The 19,989-nt window shown below is 39.0% G+C and overlaps 1 protein-coding gene across 1 annotated transcript in view; it reads right to left on the bottom strand.

Annotated features, from left to right (window-relative positions):
• LOC135222585 (uncharacterized) overlaps positions 1-19,989 on the bottom strand; it is a 320,895-nt gene that overhangs the window by 103,744 nt on the left and 197,162 nt on the right. Inside the window, exons 9-12 of the mRNA XM_064260658.1 lie at positions 14,155-14,243; positions 6,217-6,284; positions 772-855; positions 240-404 (exon numbers count right to left, since the gene is read on the bottom strand). Coding sequence (XP_064116728.1) covers positions 240-404; positions 772-855; positions 6,217-6,284; positions 14,155-14,243 — 406 coding nt within the window. The remainder of the gene's footprint in view (positions 1-239; positions 405-771; positions 856-6,216; positions 6,285-14,154; positions 14,244-19,989) is intronic.

The raw sequence follows: 19,989 nt of genomic DNA, 5'->3' as shown, positions 1-19,989 counted from the left end.
GTTATTACATACATAGTAGTTCTGCATTATGACAGATTTGTAATGATTATTAGCTTAGTCACCTTACAAGAGCTAATGTTAGTAGCAGAATTCTAAATTAGTTTACAAAGTATCAGCTTAAAAATACAATACTGCCATGTTAACTAATTAGTAAGATAAGTCTCATTGTTAGTTTAGCATTGACACAATATAGCATGAGGCCACAAACACACACAAACTACCTTGAACCCAATACATACGTTCATATACAGCACTGAAATTACTGCAGTCACTGACAGTGTAGAACATAATTTGTGGATTGCTACAATCTGAGTACAGCTGGGCACATATACCGCTGGCATCAGGCAAGGCACCCACATAATTCCCAACAATAGGGCACATGGTTGGTTCTTCTATGAGGGATTCTGTTCATAAGAAATTTAAAAAATGAGAACAACTGTTATTGAAATGCTAACATCCGGTTCAAAAGACATATTCACTTACTATGGGCAGGGAAGCTTCAAAGAACAAGCTAGCTCTTTATCAGATATTTGTAACTTCCAAAAAGGTTCTCCCTTCAATATCAAATCTAAAATGAATTTTTTAACTTGATTATCTATTTTATGTATGCCACCAATACAATTGCCGAGGCTTTTGTCATAAAAAAATTCTTAATTACTGTTGCAGAGGTGAAGCAACAAAATGGAAAATATATTTAATCCATACCCATAAATGGTATAGATACGGCAGAGGGAAATGAGCAGGTTACAACAACCAAAAGAATTCACTAACTTCCTTGGGTAGTCCACGATGTCATGTCACCAAACTTGTCAACTTCACAGAGCAGATCATCGAACGTTTCTCGTGGATACAGCCCTGTGGAAAAGGAAACGTCTTATGCGTTATGGTTGGTACATAGAATGTATAGGATCATATTCTTGGCTCTTAGACAGTAACTTTCTGAGGGAATGCAGCTCAGTTCAAATTTTTATTTGTAGCCGTGATATCCTAATAAAAAACACAAAAGGTATAAAAAAAGGTCTCCCCATTAGCTCTGCATCTTCACATACATGGGAAAGACAGGCAACCTTTTCCCCTTAACAGAAAATGCTCATTTTATTTTAAATTTTGAATATCCATTTTTATACTGTTATGTTAAAACGTGGCCTAATTAAATCTATTCATGTAACTAATTGACTGCACTGGTTTTGTGCCATAAGGCAGTCCGTCGAGTTTCACCAACATTCATTTTTATCAATTCAAAGTTCTCAGTAGAATATTTACTCTTAAAGATAAGATATCCACACATTTCATGTTTGATTAGTATTCCTATTTCGTTAAAGCACATTGAGGACACGTTCTGCATTAAATAGTAATGTGTTTCTGAAACTCTTTTCAAGACGATGACTTCGGCGACTATGCTGACTTTCGAAAGTAATACCACATCTTTTCAGTGATATTATTAACAAACGACATATATTTGACGGAGAAATTTTGGTTATTAAATAAGCATTTATTCGGATCACCAAGCGGCCGACCAATTCGAAGTGCACTTTCAAGGGAAAAAAATTTGGTTAGATTTTCCTTATTTTACTTTTTCTCTGAAATATCATGGTTCCTTTCGAATATATGTGAGTGTGTGTGTATATATATATATATATATATATATATATATATATATTATATATAGATATATATATTATATATATATATATTATATATCTTTCGAATATATGTGAGTGAATCTGTAAAAAGGAGGAATGTACAGACTTATCATTTTTAACTTCCCTGGAGACTGAGAGTTCGGGCGAAAACCTAAGCATGCTGATGACACTTTTTTTTGGCTGGTATGATGTTAAAGTTCCTTACCTAAGCATATTAGTGTCATGATAGCTTGTTCAAGGTGCCTTTGAAAACTGGCTGCAACCAGTTACCGAAGGGCGTGAGTTTGTCTGTATGTGTGCGCCTCTCCCGTTCATAATGGCATCTTTAGCCAAAACTATAGGGAGACTTACGGAGAGGTCTGTGCGAGAAAGGCAGAGCCACGATGGTGTATGCTGAGGAGTTTCCTTTTGAAAGTGTGTGATATTCCAATGCTGTAATGGGTAAGAGTCAATGTGCTTTAGCCAAAGATGAGGCTTAGTTGTCTGTTTTGATATTTTGTAAAGATGTTCTATTTCATTTAATCTTTTGACTTTGTCTTGGCAATTGTGTGTGCTCACTAGTGTGTTCTCCTGTCTTTTAAACAGGTGGATCTAGTGGAGGGGACTAAGTATCCTAGTGGAGGGAACTATAATATTTTGGAGAAGAGATAATTGGTGTTTGACTATTACTGATTAAGACTATTATTTAACGGGGGTTATCTGAGTTAATTGATCTAAGAGTTATCATTCTATTAATTATTCTGTGAGAACCTGAATTATTCAATTAGTACTTTGCTTTGAATAAACATATATTTTTGTAGCTCCGACTCTGATTTGGTGAGGTTGTGAGAGAGAGAGAGAGAGAGAGAGAGAGAGAGAGAGAGAGAGAGAGAGAGAGAGCAGAGTGTTACCAGTTCGCCTTCCGCTATGGCTAAACGCTTACCAAATGTGAGAAATACAGGGGCGATGCTCCCGTGTTAATAGTGGTGGCAGCGGATATCAACATTTATAAAAATACACACTCACTTTTATTTATAAACTAAGCATCTGAAATGAAATGAAAACCATAGTGCCATAAGTTGCAGAAAGGACCGGTAAAAAGTATGGGTAAAAGTAGTAGAGGTAGGCAGAGAATTAGGAGGACTGATGTAGAGTACACAGCTACCAACAACAGAATTCTATGGAGAAGGAAGGCTCAAGAGGCTGACCAAATGGGATGATGAAATTAAGGTCATATGGGGAAGGAGACAGGTGATCCCATTGTATAGGTTACTCACTATGTAACGATCTTGAATACCTAACAATCCCTTGTGTTACCTTTGACTCCAATATTTTTTCTCAAGCCCTAAAAATTAACCATACGATACCAGAAAGGTCTCTAATGTCTACAGAGATGAGTTACTACTCAACTAGGAATTTCCAGTTGTGCCTTTGGTGCCTACACCTCAAGAACCACTAAGTGTTACTTGCTTTGCAGTTCTCCAGCATTCACATCATGCTGGGAGCCAGTATTTTATTCCTCTCAATGTAGAATGATCTTCCTGAAAGTATTTTTTATGATGATTTTCAAATATTTGATGCAGTTCTGCTTTAAAATACTATGCACCATTCTTTTTCGAATGACTTTAATTGCTGTTTTTGTGAGCGAGTCAACATTTATTAACTTTTCTCAGCTATCTGTTTTCACATGTGAACAATCTCTTCTGCGAAGGCATGCTTTAAAGTCAATAGCTCTTAGACTTGTTCCATGTAAATAATTGCTCATATATAAAAAGCTAATAATAATCATCATTATAAATGAGGTCTCCTACCTCCTTTATAGCTGTTTTTGTAGTGTGTTCACTCCACATGACACCCAATGGTTTCATTTCTGTAAATCATCTTCGATCTTGTTGCAAAGAAAAGAAAATATATCACCAAACCACTCCAAGTATGCCTACTGACTATTCTACTTTCTTATTCTCTCCTGAATTTGCATAATGTATGAACAATTGTAATGACATTTCAACGACCCATGCTTTAATGGCAGTGAATAATGAACTTGGCAACCTTATGGGTCATTACACTGGCTTTCTCCCGAGTCAGTCTTGCGTCACTGACTGTAACATCAGCAGAGCCAGACTTCGGTTACAATTTATTTTCTTTGTGGCATGCTCAAAGACTGACATTCAGTATAGGTTAACACCATTTTTGACCTTTAAAATTCATTAACTCCAATCTTTCCCTGCCTATAGAAAGATTTGAATTGGATACCATGTGCAAACAAGCGAATAATAGTGAATGCTTTGAAAATTAGTGTTATATAAAAATCATATTGGGTGGTTTAACTAGACTTCCTGGTTAGAACATCTGCTACACCATTTAGCACTGAGCAAGCAGATAATGAACCTAAAATATACACCATTTGCAACGACACTAATTCAAGTACTGCAAAATGATTACCTTAGGTTAAAGTTATTAGACAAATTAATGTGCAACTGGTGAAGCAGCATACTAAAACTGGTTTAGTAATACAACCAAGAATTATATAGGCTACTACATATTTCAGCAAATAAAAATTTAAATTAGGCCTTTCAAAGCAGCATTGTTTTCAAACATAACGACGTAAAACCTAACGTTAGAATAATGAACAAAAGCTAATTGTATGTGGCAACTAAGAGGCATCTTCCCCGTAGGGGAATAATGCCGTCAGTGAACCTCACGCACAGCATTGTAGGCATTACTTGAGGGTCTTTGCAGCGTGCCTTCGGCCCCTATCTGCAACCCCTTTCATTCCTTTTACTGTACCCCCATTCATATTCTCTTTCTTCCATCTTGTCTTGCTACGAAGCTATCCACCCTCTCCCAACAAATGTTTCGTGGTGCGTCAACTGCTCTGAGGTTTTCCTCCTGTTACACCTTTCAAACCTTTCTACGAACAATTTCCGTTTCAGTGCTGAATGGCCTCATAGGTCCCAGCGCTGGGCCTTTGGCCTAAATTCTATATTCCATTCTCTTTCATTAACTCCAATAACAAGTATGTGTAGAAAAATTTTCCTTTCCGCAAATTCATGACAGTCATTTGAGGGGACTTCGGCCTCTTTATCTTTTCAATGGCTTGACATGAGATATTAGCAACTTAACATGATCACGTTTAAGGCTTTGCAGATGATACAATCAAACACTTGAAAACATTTGAATGGCTTTACAGGAAATACTATAAAAAGTATTATTGGAAAGTCTCCACAGCATACAATAGAACGAAAACTTTTCACTGAATTGGTGTACAATATCTCGGAAAAGCAAGTATGAAAATCAGAAATAAATCAGTATATAACCCTGTCTCCTTATTTTCTAAATACTCTAGTAATCACTTCATATCTCTTACGCATACCAATACAACTGCTGAAATGGACACGCCATGTCAACTTCCACTTCCCACAAGGTTGCCGTCTTCCTGGGGTATCAACAACTATGATACCATTCCTCTTCCTTCCTGTTCCATGATGACGTTTCACCTCTACTTGAACAAAGTCGCCAAACCTTCCGGTATTAACTCTACTGGGGCAATGCCATCCATCCCTTGCGCTTTTCACTTCTTCAAATACTTTACGTACTGAACCATTAGCTTCAGTTATAGCTATAAGTCAGCGTCAATTACATATATTATTCCATATCTGTGCGTGTCTTTACTACCACTAAATAAAAAGAAATGCTATTTACCAAAGAAGTTAACATTAATTACTCAATCATAATGGCAAGAGATCTTGACGATATTATATAATTCATGTAGTTGTCATAAGCACTGAAGGATTGCAGACACAGTTCATTCAATTGGTCTGTACGAAATTTCTGGGCAAAACTGAATGGAAAGAAATGAAACACGGAAATGAAAGACGTAAGATAACGGAAATGGAAAGAAGGTTAACAACAACAAGAATTAGTAAGGAAACAAATCATTCTCTGATCTTAATTTCAATTCCGTTTCACGATATACCTTAAACCTGATTATTGCATGGAGTTTCATGAAAGGACAGAGTCGGCCGTACGCCCAGGTCATTATGTAGGCATAAAAGAGCAATGTGACATTTTGACAACGATAGGCGACCCTGCTGATGACAACCCCTTGGTTTTTGTTACAGAGCCATTTTACTACCCTATCTTCCATTCTTCATCTGTAATACCTAGATATCTTACTTTTGGCATTTACCTTTCAAGTGACACATTGTCAACATTCTCATTCTCAAACTCCAGAAACAACATATAATACTCTACACATACATGTTCCACACAATGAAAAAATCTTGAGGGCTTCTAAAGCACGATCTTCTATTAATAAATCCACGTGGGTTTTCATTGTACAGGCGTTATTATATTATTCACTAATACAAAGTCTCATATCTTTACAGGAAACGGAATCAAGTTGACAGACATTTAGTTCCCTGGTTCATCAAGAGAACGCAGCTTGAATATTGATGCAATATTTGGCAATATCCCATCATTCACTGATTCTAATTTACTATCTATATATATATATATATATATATATATATATATATATATATATATATATAATATATATATAGACACTATACAGAGAGATAGTGAGACTTACCCAACATAAACTCCAGAACGTTGGCGCTTCGACGCTTCAGCCACAGGCAGTTATAGCTCCAGTCTCCACTATACAGAATAATAAAGTCAATTACTGAAATGTTCAGTCAAAAACATTTTATGGTAATTATGCACATTCAATAAAATACATCGTGTCTTAAAAGTAAACTGACTATTACTAAACAGCACTCTCTATGGAGCTCGCACATTTGCCTTAAATGACCTTTTTGGAACTATCTACACATGACTGAAGTGTTTTATTCATTGTTCTTAAAACAAACTCATTACTTTTATCTTAGCCTATTCGTATTTCTAACAGATCCAAAGAGCCTTCATTCCTATGCGAAGAAACAGAAGCCCTGGTACTACTGGTGTGCATGAGTGCTCGTCTATGGTTCCATCAAGTCGTGGTGGCAAATAAAATCACTTACAAAGAAATCTGGGACAACCTGTGAGGTTGGGAAGAGGATACTTCTAGTACAAGAAATAAGTTTATGTTGAAATAGGTTTTATATATGACCTTCCTCACAAACCCATTACTTCAGAGGGAGGAGGCTGAGCTATTGGAAAAAAGTTCATGTCGAAAAGGGACCCGTTGAAATCAGGCAAGCATCCAAAGTAAAGCTCATGAGATGGAAAGGAGCCTTTTTAGTAAAAATAAAATGCCATTATTCTCAATACAATATTAGGAAATTAAGATGCACTTACCCAGACTGTAAAGCTAGAAGTAAAGTAGTCACTCCTGGTGTTCTAAGCTCAGAAGAAAAGTAGGGCGAGATGGTTGAGAAGATGAAGATAACACTCTGTAATCCTATGACCCCACCCACGCCGAAATTTACCCATATTTAAACAGTAAAGGTTGAGGGGAACAGAAATGTAAAGCCTTCCCTAGAATCTTTACCTAACCAAATATGTTCTTCATGGCCTTAATTGGACAGCAGAGTTAACCATGGTACACACTATGCCATCATGTATCAGCTACGTAATGCAGTAGTGGTGATGAATAAACTCACTAGCGACCAAACTGTACTGCAACACTGCTCACTTGTTCTCGCAGCTCAGCTTTCAACGGCAGAATGTCTGTCGATGATGTACTTTTTGCCAGGAGACTACTGTGGGGTGTAGTTGCTCTGTGTGCTTCAAAAAAGAACTTTTGAGGAAGAAACGTAGAACCTTGTGGTGTAAGCAATGGCTTTCTCGGTGACCTCTGAAGCTTCAATGAAATATTTTTGGGGCTACAAGTCGCAAATCCGACAGACTAAAATTACACAACAATGCCAATCCTTGCATTTTATAAATTGTTGGAAAAAACTGAACCATACATTTGTAAGCAGGACACCAGCTTTAAAGACAGGATATCACCAGGAGCTCGTTCTTGCAGCTGGAGGATCGTATGCAAGCCTCCAATATTCAACCAGGATTTCAAAACAGAGCCTCGGTCTAATCATCCCTGAAACCTGTGAAGCCATCTATAATGTCCTTAAGGAGGATTATTTGAAAGCAAGGTTCAAATAAGGTACAAGTACACAAATATTTTTGTATTACAGGAAACGCAGCTCATCAAAACACCATAACTTTGGAGTGTAGAGATCTTCTGTGCTAGCTCCAGACTTCTGTGATGCTTTGATTGCAGACATTTCTCTGTAGAATTGTGTCTTCAGGGTGTGCAGCTTTTTAGTAATGTCTTCATTCCGCAGTGTACAGTTTACAAAACTCGATAACTCTGATTTTATGGTTTCCAAGCTTGCACTCCTGATGTTTCTCATCTTGTAATGCTTGCATCTGATGTTCTAAAACAGATGGATGTTCCTTCAGTAATTCAATAAAATGTATTGTGTTAGTCCTTGTCCACTCAAGGGATTTGGCGTGTGGTGGAGAGCGGCCGTCCTTCCCCTTTGAATGATGGTGCAACACTAAGCTGAGTAATGAAATGGCTCCGACCCATCAACATGTTGGTGTTGCGGCTTCGTGTTGAAAAACTCGTTTTTCAACGCATCCATCTAACACTGCGAGCATCATGATGCATAGTCTTCATCATTACAGTCCTGTAAAGTAAGAGATGGTATGGAAAAATAGGCTGAAGAACAATCCTAAGAGCTATTAAGTCTGATTTAGAGACCAAGTCGAGGGCAAAAGACAGTCCTACTGAGAGTTCCAGTTCCTTGCCTATGCCATCATACTGGACAGAGGTGAATCTTGCTGACTTGGCCTATACAGGTGAAAGCCACAAGGGAAGCAGTTGTCAAGGTGAGGTAAGCCAATGAATCTTGATCCAGAGGTTCACAGAGGTGCCCTCCCTGAAAAAACTCCTAAAAGAGAGAGAGAGAGAGAGAGAGTCCTTTCCATGGTCTTGGTGGAGCCTCCTTTACAAAGAGTTTATGTATTCTTCATAAGTTTGGTGCATCTGCAAAGTATGGGCCATGTAACTCAATAGCTTAGGATTAGGCTAGCAAATATTCTTTGACAGTAGAAACTGAATTTTTTTTGTTTGATGAAGAGAAGGAAGTTGGATATGTAGGGGATAAAAGCTTCACTATGGTCAGCATGTCAACCACAGACAAATTGCCACTTGAATTGGCCGAGTTTTGAGGTAAAATTTTTTCTGGGTCAGAGATGAACTTTGATGTTTACTTAGAAAATGCTCTCTTTAAGAGAACTAACTTCAACCTTCCCATGTCAAGATTAATTATATCTACATTCTAATGGAAGCACTTGAAGTGGGCTTGTGAATTAAGTTTATCCAATCTGGGGCCATTTGACATGGAATCAGATGATCTGGAAAGCATTTCTGTATTAGCCACACAGCTACCAGCTGGCATTATTTACAGGTTTACAGTAGATCGTTTAACTTTAAGAGGTAGAAGGGGAAGTAAAGTGTACAACACCATATTGTCTAGGGTGGGCATGAATATGCATGATTTTCCTGTAATTGGGCACCTTTTTCAAGAGTGTCACAGACAAAACACCAAAGGGACACACCTCCAGGTTAATGGACATTCCACAATGAGGACTACATTTTGTTTGCTCATGGTGTCTGGTAGGTTAATAACTGTATTCCTTAGTGTGATCAACTGGCATGATGGACTCCACTTTCCAATACCCTGAGAAGGATATTGATATTTAATGGCCACAGCACACCTGACCTTGCTGCTGCTTGGTTCTTTAGAGTTGGGAGTTGTTTGACATCACTATAATTCTATCAGAAACATGGGGAGTAAAAGTTTGCAGATTCAATAAGAGTACCTTGAAGTCTAGGAATCTCACCGTCTGTCTTGCTGCACCAAAAAGCTCACACTGTATGTTCAATGTGCCTATGAATAGAAGCATCTCTGGAGATAGAGGGAGTAGAAATATTCTGGTAGGGACTACAGAGAGATTCTGGTAACTTTTGAGATAATTTTGTACAAAATGCAGGAAAGCTTTCAAACTGAGAGGCTACTGACCAATACTTTAGATGTAACCGGCAGGAGTGGCTCCTGAGTAATGCATGTGGAAAGAGCTTCCCCTGGAAGATGATTACATTCTATTAAAAGCTGCCATGTCTTGGCAAGTTGGGCTCTGGCCTGGTGTAATTCCTAAATCACTGGAGTCTGTGTGCTGTCCATGTCCATTCCTATGTAAGTGGTCATTGTAGAAAGATTCAGATAAGATTTCTCCCAGTTGATGATAAGACCTATAACTCTGATACTGCTCAGGTAGCCTGCTGAGATAATGGTGGAACTCAGCTCTGCTGCTGAAACAGTCTTCACTATCTAGTTGTACACTCAGGAGCCTGATGCATTGAGTGTGGGCCCACACAGCACCTGGAACCAAATCCCTAGTATAAAGAAAATAGAAAAATATGTGCTTCCTAAGGGCCAATAACAGGAATATCTTTCCCTTTTATATGTAATGATGAATTTTACCAGCTGAAGGACAGTCTAGCTCCTGAAAGGTTGCAGTTCTTAGGTCCATTGATGTTAGAAAGTTCCTTTTCTGAAGAATAGCTATCTCCTCTGTACAAAACTGGATTTGAAGTTGATCCTGATTTATTGATTTAACTGGCTGACGTTGATGATGGGTTACCAACACCACATAGCGTTGGTAGCTATGAGTAGATGACTTTGAAAATAGTGAAGGCCATCCATCATCTTTTCTATCGCAAACATGTGCATAGCTGGCAGCTCATTGTCTATGGTGAAAAAAATCACCAAGGTCCAAGAGTATGGCTTAAAAGGAACTAGTTATGATGACAGGTCCTCTCCTGATAGAGCAAGTAATAAGTAACCATCCCACATGGTCTACACTACCCACTGACCTACTCTGACCTCTTGCCACGCTTTCCAAAATTTCTGGAGATGAGCCTCAACTAGAGTGGAGGAAGAGCTGTGGATGGAGTCTGGCCTCACCTCCTCCTTTAGGATCCTGCTGAAAAATAAAGGTGGGCCTCACTCCTCTTCCTGAAAACAATAAAGACTATTTTTCTCTTGAGGCTGACGGCTTAGAAGAAACAAAGGATAAGCACTAACTCACTTGAGTTCTAGGAACTATATAATTCCCAGAGAAGGGTGACGGAGCAGGTTTCTAAAAATTTCTGTGGTTCCAACCTCTTGGAGACTATTACTGGCAACAAAAGGGACTGAAACTGCCAGGTTTTGCATGGCTGCTCAGGAGGTCACCGAGCCAAGTTTATTCATGAGGTCCATCTCCAAACTCAATAGAATGGGTGTGAATCCATTAAATGTTGCACCTAACATCTGAAGTCCAAGAAAGATACATAACAGCTTTGATGACACCTTTACTACAGCATCCTTTCATTTAGGAACAGTATTTACCAGGAGATTAAATAATTTTGCTAATAGGAAGGAAGCTCTTTTTACCAAAGTGACTAAGAGCACTATGTTGATAATACCATTAAAGCTACCTACCAGAAGTGTGCTTGAGACTTCCACTATACCTTACTGCCAGTCGCCCATGACAGAAGGCTAAGGAAGCTAAGATGTCAAGTTCTTGGCAAGAGCCTTTTTACCTGGTGAAGGGAAGTAAGCAACAGTCATGCAACTAGTAGACAAAAAGCTATGATGTCACTACTGATTTGTCATATCCAGGTCAAAAACCTTGACTGGTTATACATATTACATTTGACATATCTTGGGTCACATTTACTGTGGAACAATTAAATTCTTGAACAACAGTCTCCAACTTCATCTCGGACTTGGGCTTGGTTGCTTCCCAGCATCAAAATCTCTGCAAATGCATCTTATATAATGATGAAAGACTTCATCTTGCTCAGTATGAGGTTCATAATTGAAATTTTCATTTACCATCAAGTATAACTTTGTTATATCACTGACATTTATCAGCTCTCTGGCAATGTGTAGTAGCATTACACTTCAGGGCAGTACGAACGTTGAGCTTTCTGTCATGGGTAGTGAGATCCTTTACAACTGCAAGCTAAAGAGGGTGGACATGGTTGTCAATACTTAAGAGTCTCACTGATCTTTTATAGTGCAAAATACTCAAAGTTGGATGAGGGAGATTACAAACCAGGAGCGAAAGTCATCTTGGCCAGTATGTGAACATTTGTTAGAAGCGAGCATAATGATGTCCAGAAAAGTGTTGAACATTAGCACAGACCTATGGTTACATGAAGGTAAAGGGAGGATCACTTGGCAACACTGAGTGAAGAGAGATGATCCTCTCCACAAATATAGTTGGAAGAGCAAGACCCTTTCACCGTGTATTTAATATATATCCTACAGGGATAAAACTACCAGTGAAGGGAACACCAACCTTAGCAAAATCAGTACACTGAATTAGGGAAACATACCTAGCCCCAACGATAATTACAGAGGAGGAGACAAAAATTGTACACAGCTTACATGGCAAACTAAAGCAACTATACTGAGATAATTCTAAGGTAAGGCGATAAACAATATTTAGTGATCAAATAAGAGCGAAAATCTATGGAGTATACTAAAAACAAACAACAAGACGCATAAAAATATACATTAACACACACATAAAGCATCATCATCATCATGCAGAAATGCATGATATGAAATACAGATAAGACCCTGCTCTAAATAATCAAGGACTGAAAAATTCAACAGTTCACACAAAAAAATAAAACTTTGACTATAAAACTCCAGTTTACAAATAACAAAGCAAAATAATGACATCAACAACAAAAGTAATGGTAAACAAAAGCTGACACAAAATAAGTATATATTAACTTATGATACATGGAAACAATTAACTTCACACTAAGAGAAGCAACCTACTTAACATTACATACCTCAAAACACCGATTTACAAGGTGCAATGAGACATTAACAAGTCAAGGACTGGAAGCACAAAATTAAATGGAAAAAAAAACTTCAAATAGCATCGTGTAACACTTCTCATGGCCAACAAATCGGGAACATTCCAAAGGCTCTAGAAAAAAGGAGACGACAATGGGCACTTACAGAAACTAGCAGTTTCCACATTCCGATGAAAGAACACTGAGCCAGTGTCGTGTAAAACCTTCAGGACATATTTTTCAATGTCCTCGACTTATACGATAAAAATAAGTGAAGCTGTTTGATGAAAAGAAAATGGTGAAATGAAGAAATTAATTTAATACAAATGAAAAGCTTGAAAAGACCACCAACAATCTGGAACAACAGTGATCTGCAAACCAGTAATCGCGCGGACGGACACAATAAGTGATCCGGTTTGCTACCAGGACTTGAAGGAGCAAGATGGTTATGCACCAGCCTTCCTGAAGTAGGAATGAGGAGCCTGGGAAATCAAACGTAAATAACACTACACTAAAGGAGTCCAATCATCACCTGTACACACAAACTTTATCAAGTTCAATGACTCATCAAAATCATACTTAAAAATCTACTATTACCACCAGTAATAACAATGACAACAATGATTAATAGCACATCAAAATTCTACTTACATCAGTATCAACAGAATCAGCTGTTTGAGTCTATTTTTTTTAATCTGGCAAAAATCCCCCTAGAACGAGACAGACAAAGCATGATGGTGATTGAATGGAAATGTAACATGTCCGAATATTCTAGTTATATCTCATGAAATGAAATGGTGATCTGAATGAAAGCATATTCAGTAAACCAAAGGTCTCCCTCAAATATACTATGTTATGCCTGTTAATACCCAATGGTCTCGAGCCGAGGCCGTGACAAAAAGTGTTCGTAAGTCAGAAGCAAATGGCGTATTCGCCGAAGTGATCGTCCTCACATGGGCACCACTGACACACTACCTTCTGCAGAACGTTGTCATGGATTTTCCACATATTTTAAGGCAAACTGCAAGAAGTCACACTAAATATTAAACGGAACATGTAATTATAAATATATAATAATGACTACGTATATGCTACTTAAAACTTCCGAAGCAATGAAAAGTTCATGTGAAACTTTACATGTATTTAAAAACAACGAATTCTAAGTTTTAGATTTAAAAACAACGAATTCTAAGTTTCAGATTACATATAGTTAGCAGAAAACATGAAAATTGAAGTGATTCTTTTAATATCGCGTCTGGTTTACAACGCCTTAAAACATATGGAATAATGCATAAAAAAGTTCTGCATGAAACAATTTGTATCTGAAACCTAATTCATGTTGTTAACTTCGGCGACCATGAAATTTACTTTTGGAGTCTGCAATACCTTTCGTTGTCTCCCAGTTCTGGAGTATTATTAACACACAATATATATCTGAGGCACAAATTTGGGTAACTGATTAAACTTTTATGCGGACCAACAAGTGATCAAAATGAATACAACGAAGCTATTCAAACACGTGACATTTAGCCAATCATCATCAAACAGCCAACCAGTTCTAAGTGCATTTTCGTCAGATTAAAAAAATCACATTTCGACTCCAGTACAGGTGACATGACCACTTAAAACCTAGCATCCGTCAATTATAATACGTACCAATGGGATCGAGAGTAGACGATGTACCTCTCCCCGTCACTCATGTCCTTGACACATCGGGCGCTGTACGTCTTGAAGTTGCGATAATCCTTAATAATAATAATAATAATAATAATAATAATAATAATAATAATAATAATAATAATAATAATAATAATAATTCTCTGAAAAGAATAAAAAATTATAACAAGTAACAGTTTTGTAACAAAAAATGACGACATTCTAGACGTCGTAATATGACCAGAGCAAAGCCTCTCTCTTTTCCTCCCGCCCTGTGGCACAATGAAAACTTCCTTGGTTCCTCTGCCAGCAGGCAGGGGTCACCTGGATTCTGAGAAACAGCTATGCGTATAGACAGACACCAGAGCACGGTCTTCAACAAACACTAACTTGTTTCTACCAATTCACGGAACTGAAATTATTCTAACATATTACAAGCATTTGGTCCCCTCCACATTACAGCTCGAACAATCTCTTACCATGAATACAGAAATCTTTCAATTAATAACACTGACAATATATGATTCTGCCAAAAAAAAATCTTCGACAAGCAAAATCACAGAACTCGGAACTACATAATTCCCTGCGATTGCCATATTTCATTCCAGAAAGAAAAAGCAAACTAAAAACTCATCACCGGCGGCGAATTTTTTTGCACTTCGGAGAGCTACTCAAATGTAGGATATTTAAAAACAACGAATAAAAACCATGACATCTGCAGTTCAAACTCTGGAAGACAAGGTGAAAAGAATGTAAATAACATCCTGCAATCTTTATTCTCCAATGGATGGAAATATCAGAAAGCTAAAAATGGCATCGTTCTCAGAAGTCAATGGCTCGCTCACGACCTCCCCTGATGGTATCGTTCGTGAGTGCATCATCATTTCAATGTAATGAGAAGGACGATCCAGCGCCATCCTTTGGTCTCGGTAGTAAGTTCCCGACTCTGGTAAATATTGATTTTGAAGAGGACATGAACGACAAGGATATTGACACTGGGAATCAAGTCGGCAGCTCGACCCAAAAACTTCTCTCAGCAACAATCCTTAGCAAATGGGGAAACAGAAACTGATATTCAAACATGCTGTCACCTACCCAGCACTAAAATCCAAACGTCACCATTGCCTTCAAATGACGCAGAGGACCTCTACGGAACTACCCTAGTCATGCTTTTGCTGTGCTGTCACTTCCACATATCTCCAGCCTTCGAGTAGGGTTGGGCCTTTGAACTCTTATGAAGTCCTCAGGAACCCAGCCGATTCTACCGCGTACCATATCCAAGCCCCAGGGAGATTCAAAGATGTCTGGTACAAGTCATCTCCGCTATCTCCCCTTCATCACTATCTCATCTCATGATGGAACTTCTCCTCTGATATCATCTCTCACTCCATCCAACATCTAATTCTCTATAAACATCATACGGTTTTATTCTCAAGTTAACAAAGTCATTTCAACATATCTTTAATGACATACTATGAGTCATGTCCGAATATTAATAAATATTGCACTGAACTGGCGAGTCGTCTCATTTTTGTATGGAATTTCAGTCTACTATTTGGGTTCCAAACTTCTTTCTTCAGCTGCCCATAGTTTGGGCTTCCTCTTTTGTTCTTTCACTCAATTTCCCTCTCACGAGCATTGGAGATCATTGCTCCTAGATGTTGGAAAATGACGACTCAATGACCCTTTCTCATTTTCTGCACTCTTCTCTTTGTCATTGATATAAAATCCCTTTTCCCTACATACTAAATGATGCATTTTAAAAGAATGTTTTGCAAATCTTGTGGTGTTCTGCTGATTCAAACAGCAGCATCCCCATATGCCAGATTGGACTGGCTTCTATTATGACTCCACCTCCAAACATTTTATTTATACCATTTTATAATCCATGAGAAAGGTAGACAGCAGCCCGTTATTTACTCCATCAACATTCATTTAGCACCTACCTTCAATTGGTTTTAAATACTTAACGTGAAACGATAGTGACTCAAGACTCTCCGACATATATTCGTCTGAGGATGCAGTCAAATGCTTTCTTATAATCAACAAAGGCCACGATAAGGGGATTTTTAGATTCCATACATAACTGTTCTTCATGTCTCAGCATAACTATTTGGTCTGTACAGCTCCTGCCTTTTTCAATACCAGCTTTGACTTCGCTCAATTTTGTAATCTCTTTCTTTCTCCAGCCATGAAATTCAACAGACGGAAGTTTTCATGACGACCGCCGTGGGAGCAATGCCTCTGTTATCACATTGTCGAGTCACCATTCTTTGGAACCTTCGCTATGATTTCCGGCTCCCTCATTCTATGAATATTCAACAAAACAATGGAGTTAGAATACTTGTTTTGGAGGTGATTTTCATCTGAAATCATCCGTGGTGATTCCATAACAGTGGAGTTTTCCATCAACTAAGTTCCTTCAGTTTTGAGTCACCTCAAAAGCTTATTTTCAAGCGTAATTACAGCCAGGCTTTCTTCAACTCCTAGTACATAAATCAAAGTATCGCCCCATAGGTACCTATATACCTCTTCCACATGGCCCCCAAAAAATGCTCTACAAAACGATGTCTTCCTTCTTATCCTGTTATTTCTGGCCCGTCCCTCCTCATGGCGGAGTTTTTCTTTTATTTTTGTTTTAACCCAATGACAATTCATTAATTACTCTAAGGGCTACCCTAACACCCGAGCCTTTTTGTCCTAATACTAATACTCTTTCTTATCCCTTCTTGACCTCTGACATCTTGTGGATACATCTCACATTTTTGGGAAGTTCACTCGTTGGTGTATAGCATACTACAAAGCTCATGCTGCACTGTTCCGATATACATCTTGATAGCCGAAATTGACTCCTCATTGCTCTCCAGTCCAATCAATTAGCGTCTTTTCTGCTTTTGCTGTGAAAATCCAATAATAATGTAATAGAGGTCTCAAGAAATTTAAATGATCAACCGAAGGGAAAGAAAAATCTGAAAAAATGTACTAAAAGAAAGAAAATAAATAAATCAATCAATCAGTCAACATGTTTTACTGTGACTTTGCTAAAGCCTTGGATAAAATTGAATTCATCTTAGGCAATAAACTCGCAAAGAAAAAAATGAAACATGGGTCCAAAGGAACATGGGTAAACTCTTTCTCAAAAATTAAATAATTCAGTTTTTGAACCACTTCAATTGTTCGACAAGAAATTGTCTTTTGGTCTGAGAGAGAGAGAGAGAGAGAGAGAGAGAGAGAGAGAGAGAGAGAGAGAGAGAGAGAGAGAGATGATATCTTCATTACCATCGATAGTGATGAAGCCACCCACCTACAGTATGCCTTGAAGAGGAACTCTGGCCTAAGCTTCACTACTGTTATGGTGTCAGGCTAAGCTTCACTGATGAATATGGTGTCAAAGGCCGACTTCCTTTCTTGGATGTGAAAGTGGTGAAGAGAGAAGACAGGTAAAATACTACCAAGTACCAAACGGTAACTGACGTGGGTGGGTGACTGCCTTAGCACTTACTAATACACTGTGGTAGCTGCATACGCGAGACGTGCAATGACGGACTGTTCCTCATGGAAAGCTTCCCAAGCAGAGCTCAAACGTGTTAGGCAGCTCTTAACTCAAAGAATGCGACAGCCATCTCATAGAAGGTGGCATACGAAAGCGGTTGGATGTGTATCTCAGCAGACTAGTGACGACGCCTACTTCACAGAGAAGCATCATACTATATTGCAATTTAAATGAACCAGAGGGACATGCGAAGCCCTCAGCAATGACTACATACCTTACACCACTATCACTCTGTGCAGATGATTGCAGGCTCACTGCAACCGAGGGGCAATATTTCCACACTACGTAGACGACGACGACATTAAACCGACACCAGAAGAATGATAAGATAGCACAGAAATCATGCAATAGAGAAGCCCGGTTCCACATATTGCAAACAGCAGAAGCTGTGTATATGAATCGACAAAATCCAGCATTAGATAGATATACTGAGGTACACGGACTTCATCGTCCTCTCTTCAAGGAAATTAAAGGACATCCATGAAGATAAAGGACATCTATGAAGATCCGAAGGCAGACATGAGCGACAAAACAGCCCTGTACACAGACTGACCAACAACTCTATTAGGCAGAGTCTGAAATCACGCCCTTGCCCATGCCCTTTGCTGCAAGCCCAAACCACCAGCGAGAGAATGAGACCACCGACCAAAAGAAACTCTGCAATCCAATAAGGTCATGTTTAAAATTCAAAAGTCCGCAATCTTCAATTAAAACCTTGTATGTCAATTTTGTAATCCAGTCCTGTAACGCCACTGAGATTTGGGGAAACGATACTTTACTTCAAAATGTAACTGGAAAGAATCTTGAATCATTTTTCCTTATTCCCGGGATGCTTACCAGAGGAGAAAAAGACGTACTATAAACTGATTCGAAGTCTTCATAAGAACATAGTCTCTGCTAACAGTGCCATTAACCTCATTAAAAACTGCTCTGAGGACCCAATTCAATCTGCGACTTCTGCTCTGAGGACCCAATTCAATCTACGACTTCTGCTCTGAGGAGCCAATTCAATCTCCAGCTTCTGCTCTGAGGAGCCAATTCAATCTCCGGCTTATGCTCTGAGGACCCAACTCAATCTCCAGCTTCTGCTCCGAGGAGCCAATTCAATCTACAACTTCTGCTCTGAGGAGCCAATTCAATCTACAACTTCTGCTCTGAGGAGCCAATTCAATCTCCAGCTTCTGCTCCAAGGAGCCAATTCAATCTACGACTTCTGCTCTGCGGAGCCTTCAATCTCTAACTTCTGCTCTGAGGACCCGATTCAATCTCCGGCTTCTGCTCCGAGGAGCCTTCAATCTCTGACTTCTGTTCCGGGGAGCCAATTCAATCATCGGCTTCTACTCCGGAGCCAATTCAACCTCCTTTTTCTGCTCCAAAGAGCCAATTCAATCTCCGGCTTCTGCTCCGTAGAGAGGAGCAAATTCAATCTCTGGCTTCTGCTCTGAGCCAATTCAATCTACAACTTCTGGTCAGAGGAGCCAATTCAATCTACAACTTCTGGTCAGAGGAGCCAATTCAATCTACAACTTCTGGTCAGAGGAGCCAATTCAATCTCTGACTACTGCTTTGAAGAGCCAATTCAATCATTGGTTCTGCTCCGAGGAGCCAATTCAATCTCAGACTTCTTCTCCGAGAAGCCAATTCAATCTTCAACCAATTCAATCTCCGACTTCTTCTCCGAGAAGCCAATTCAATCATCGGCTTCTGCTCCGAGGAGACAATTCAATCTCTGGTTTCTGCTCCGAGAAGCCAATTCAATCATCAACCAATTCAATCTCCAGCTTCTACTCAGAGGAGCCAATTCAATCTCCGACTTCTTCTGCGAGGAGCCAATTCAATCTCTGACTTCTGTTACGAGGAGCCATTTCAATCTCCGACTTCTTCTCCGAGGAGACAATTCAATAATCGGTTTCTCTGCTCCAAGGAGCCAATTCAATCTACAACTTCTGCTCTGAGGAGCCAATTCAATCTACAACTTCTGGTCCGAGGAGCCAATTCAATCTACAACTTCTGCTCTGAGGAGCCAATTCAATCTCTGGTTTCTGCTCCAAGGAGCCAATTCAATCTCCGACTTCTTCTCCGGTTTCTGCTCCAAGGAGCCAATTCAATCTCCAACTTCTGCTCCAAGGAGCCAATTCAATCTCCAACTTCTGCTCCAAGGAGCCAATTCAATCTCCAACTTCTGCTCTGAGGAGCCAATTCAATCTCTGGTTTCTGCTCCAAGGAGCCAATTCAATCTCCAACTTCTGCTCTGAGGAGCCAATTCAATCTCTTCTGCTCCA

The sequence above is a fragment of the Macrobrachium nipponense genome, chromosome 8, assembly GCF_015104395.2.
Source record: "Macrobrachium nipponense isolate FS-2020 chromosome 8, ASM1510439v2, whole genome shotgun sequence".
In the NCBI taxonomy this organism is placed as follows: Eukaryota; Metazoa; Arthropoda; class Malacostraca; order Decapoda; family Palaemonidae; genus Macrobrachium; species Macrobrachium nipponense.
This window is presented reverse-complemented; position numbering and strand designations above follow the sequence as displayed.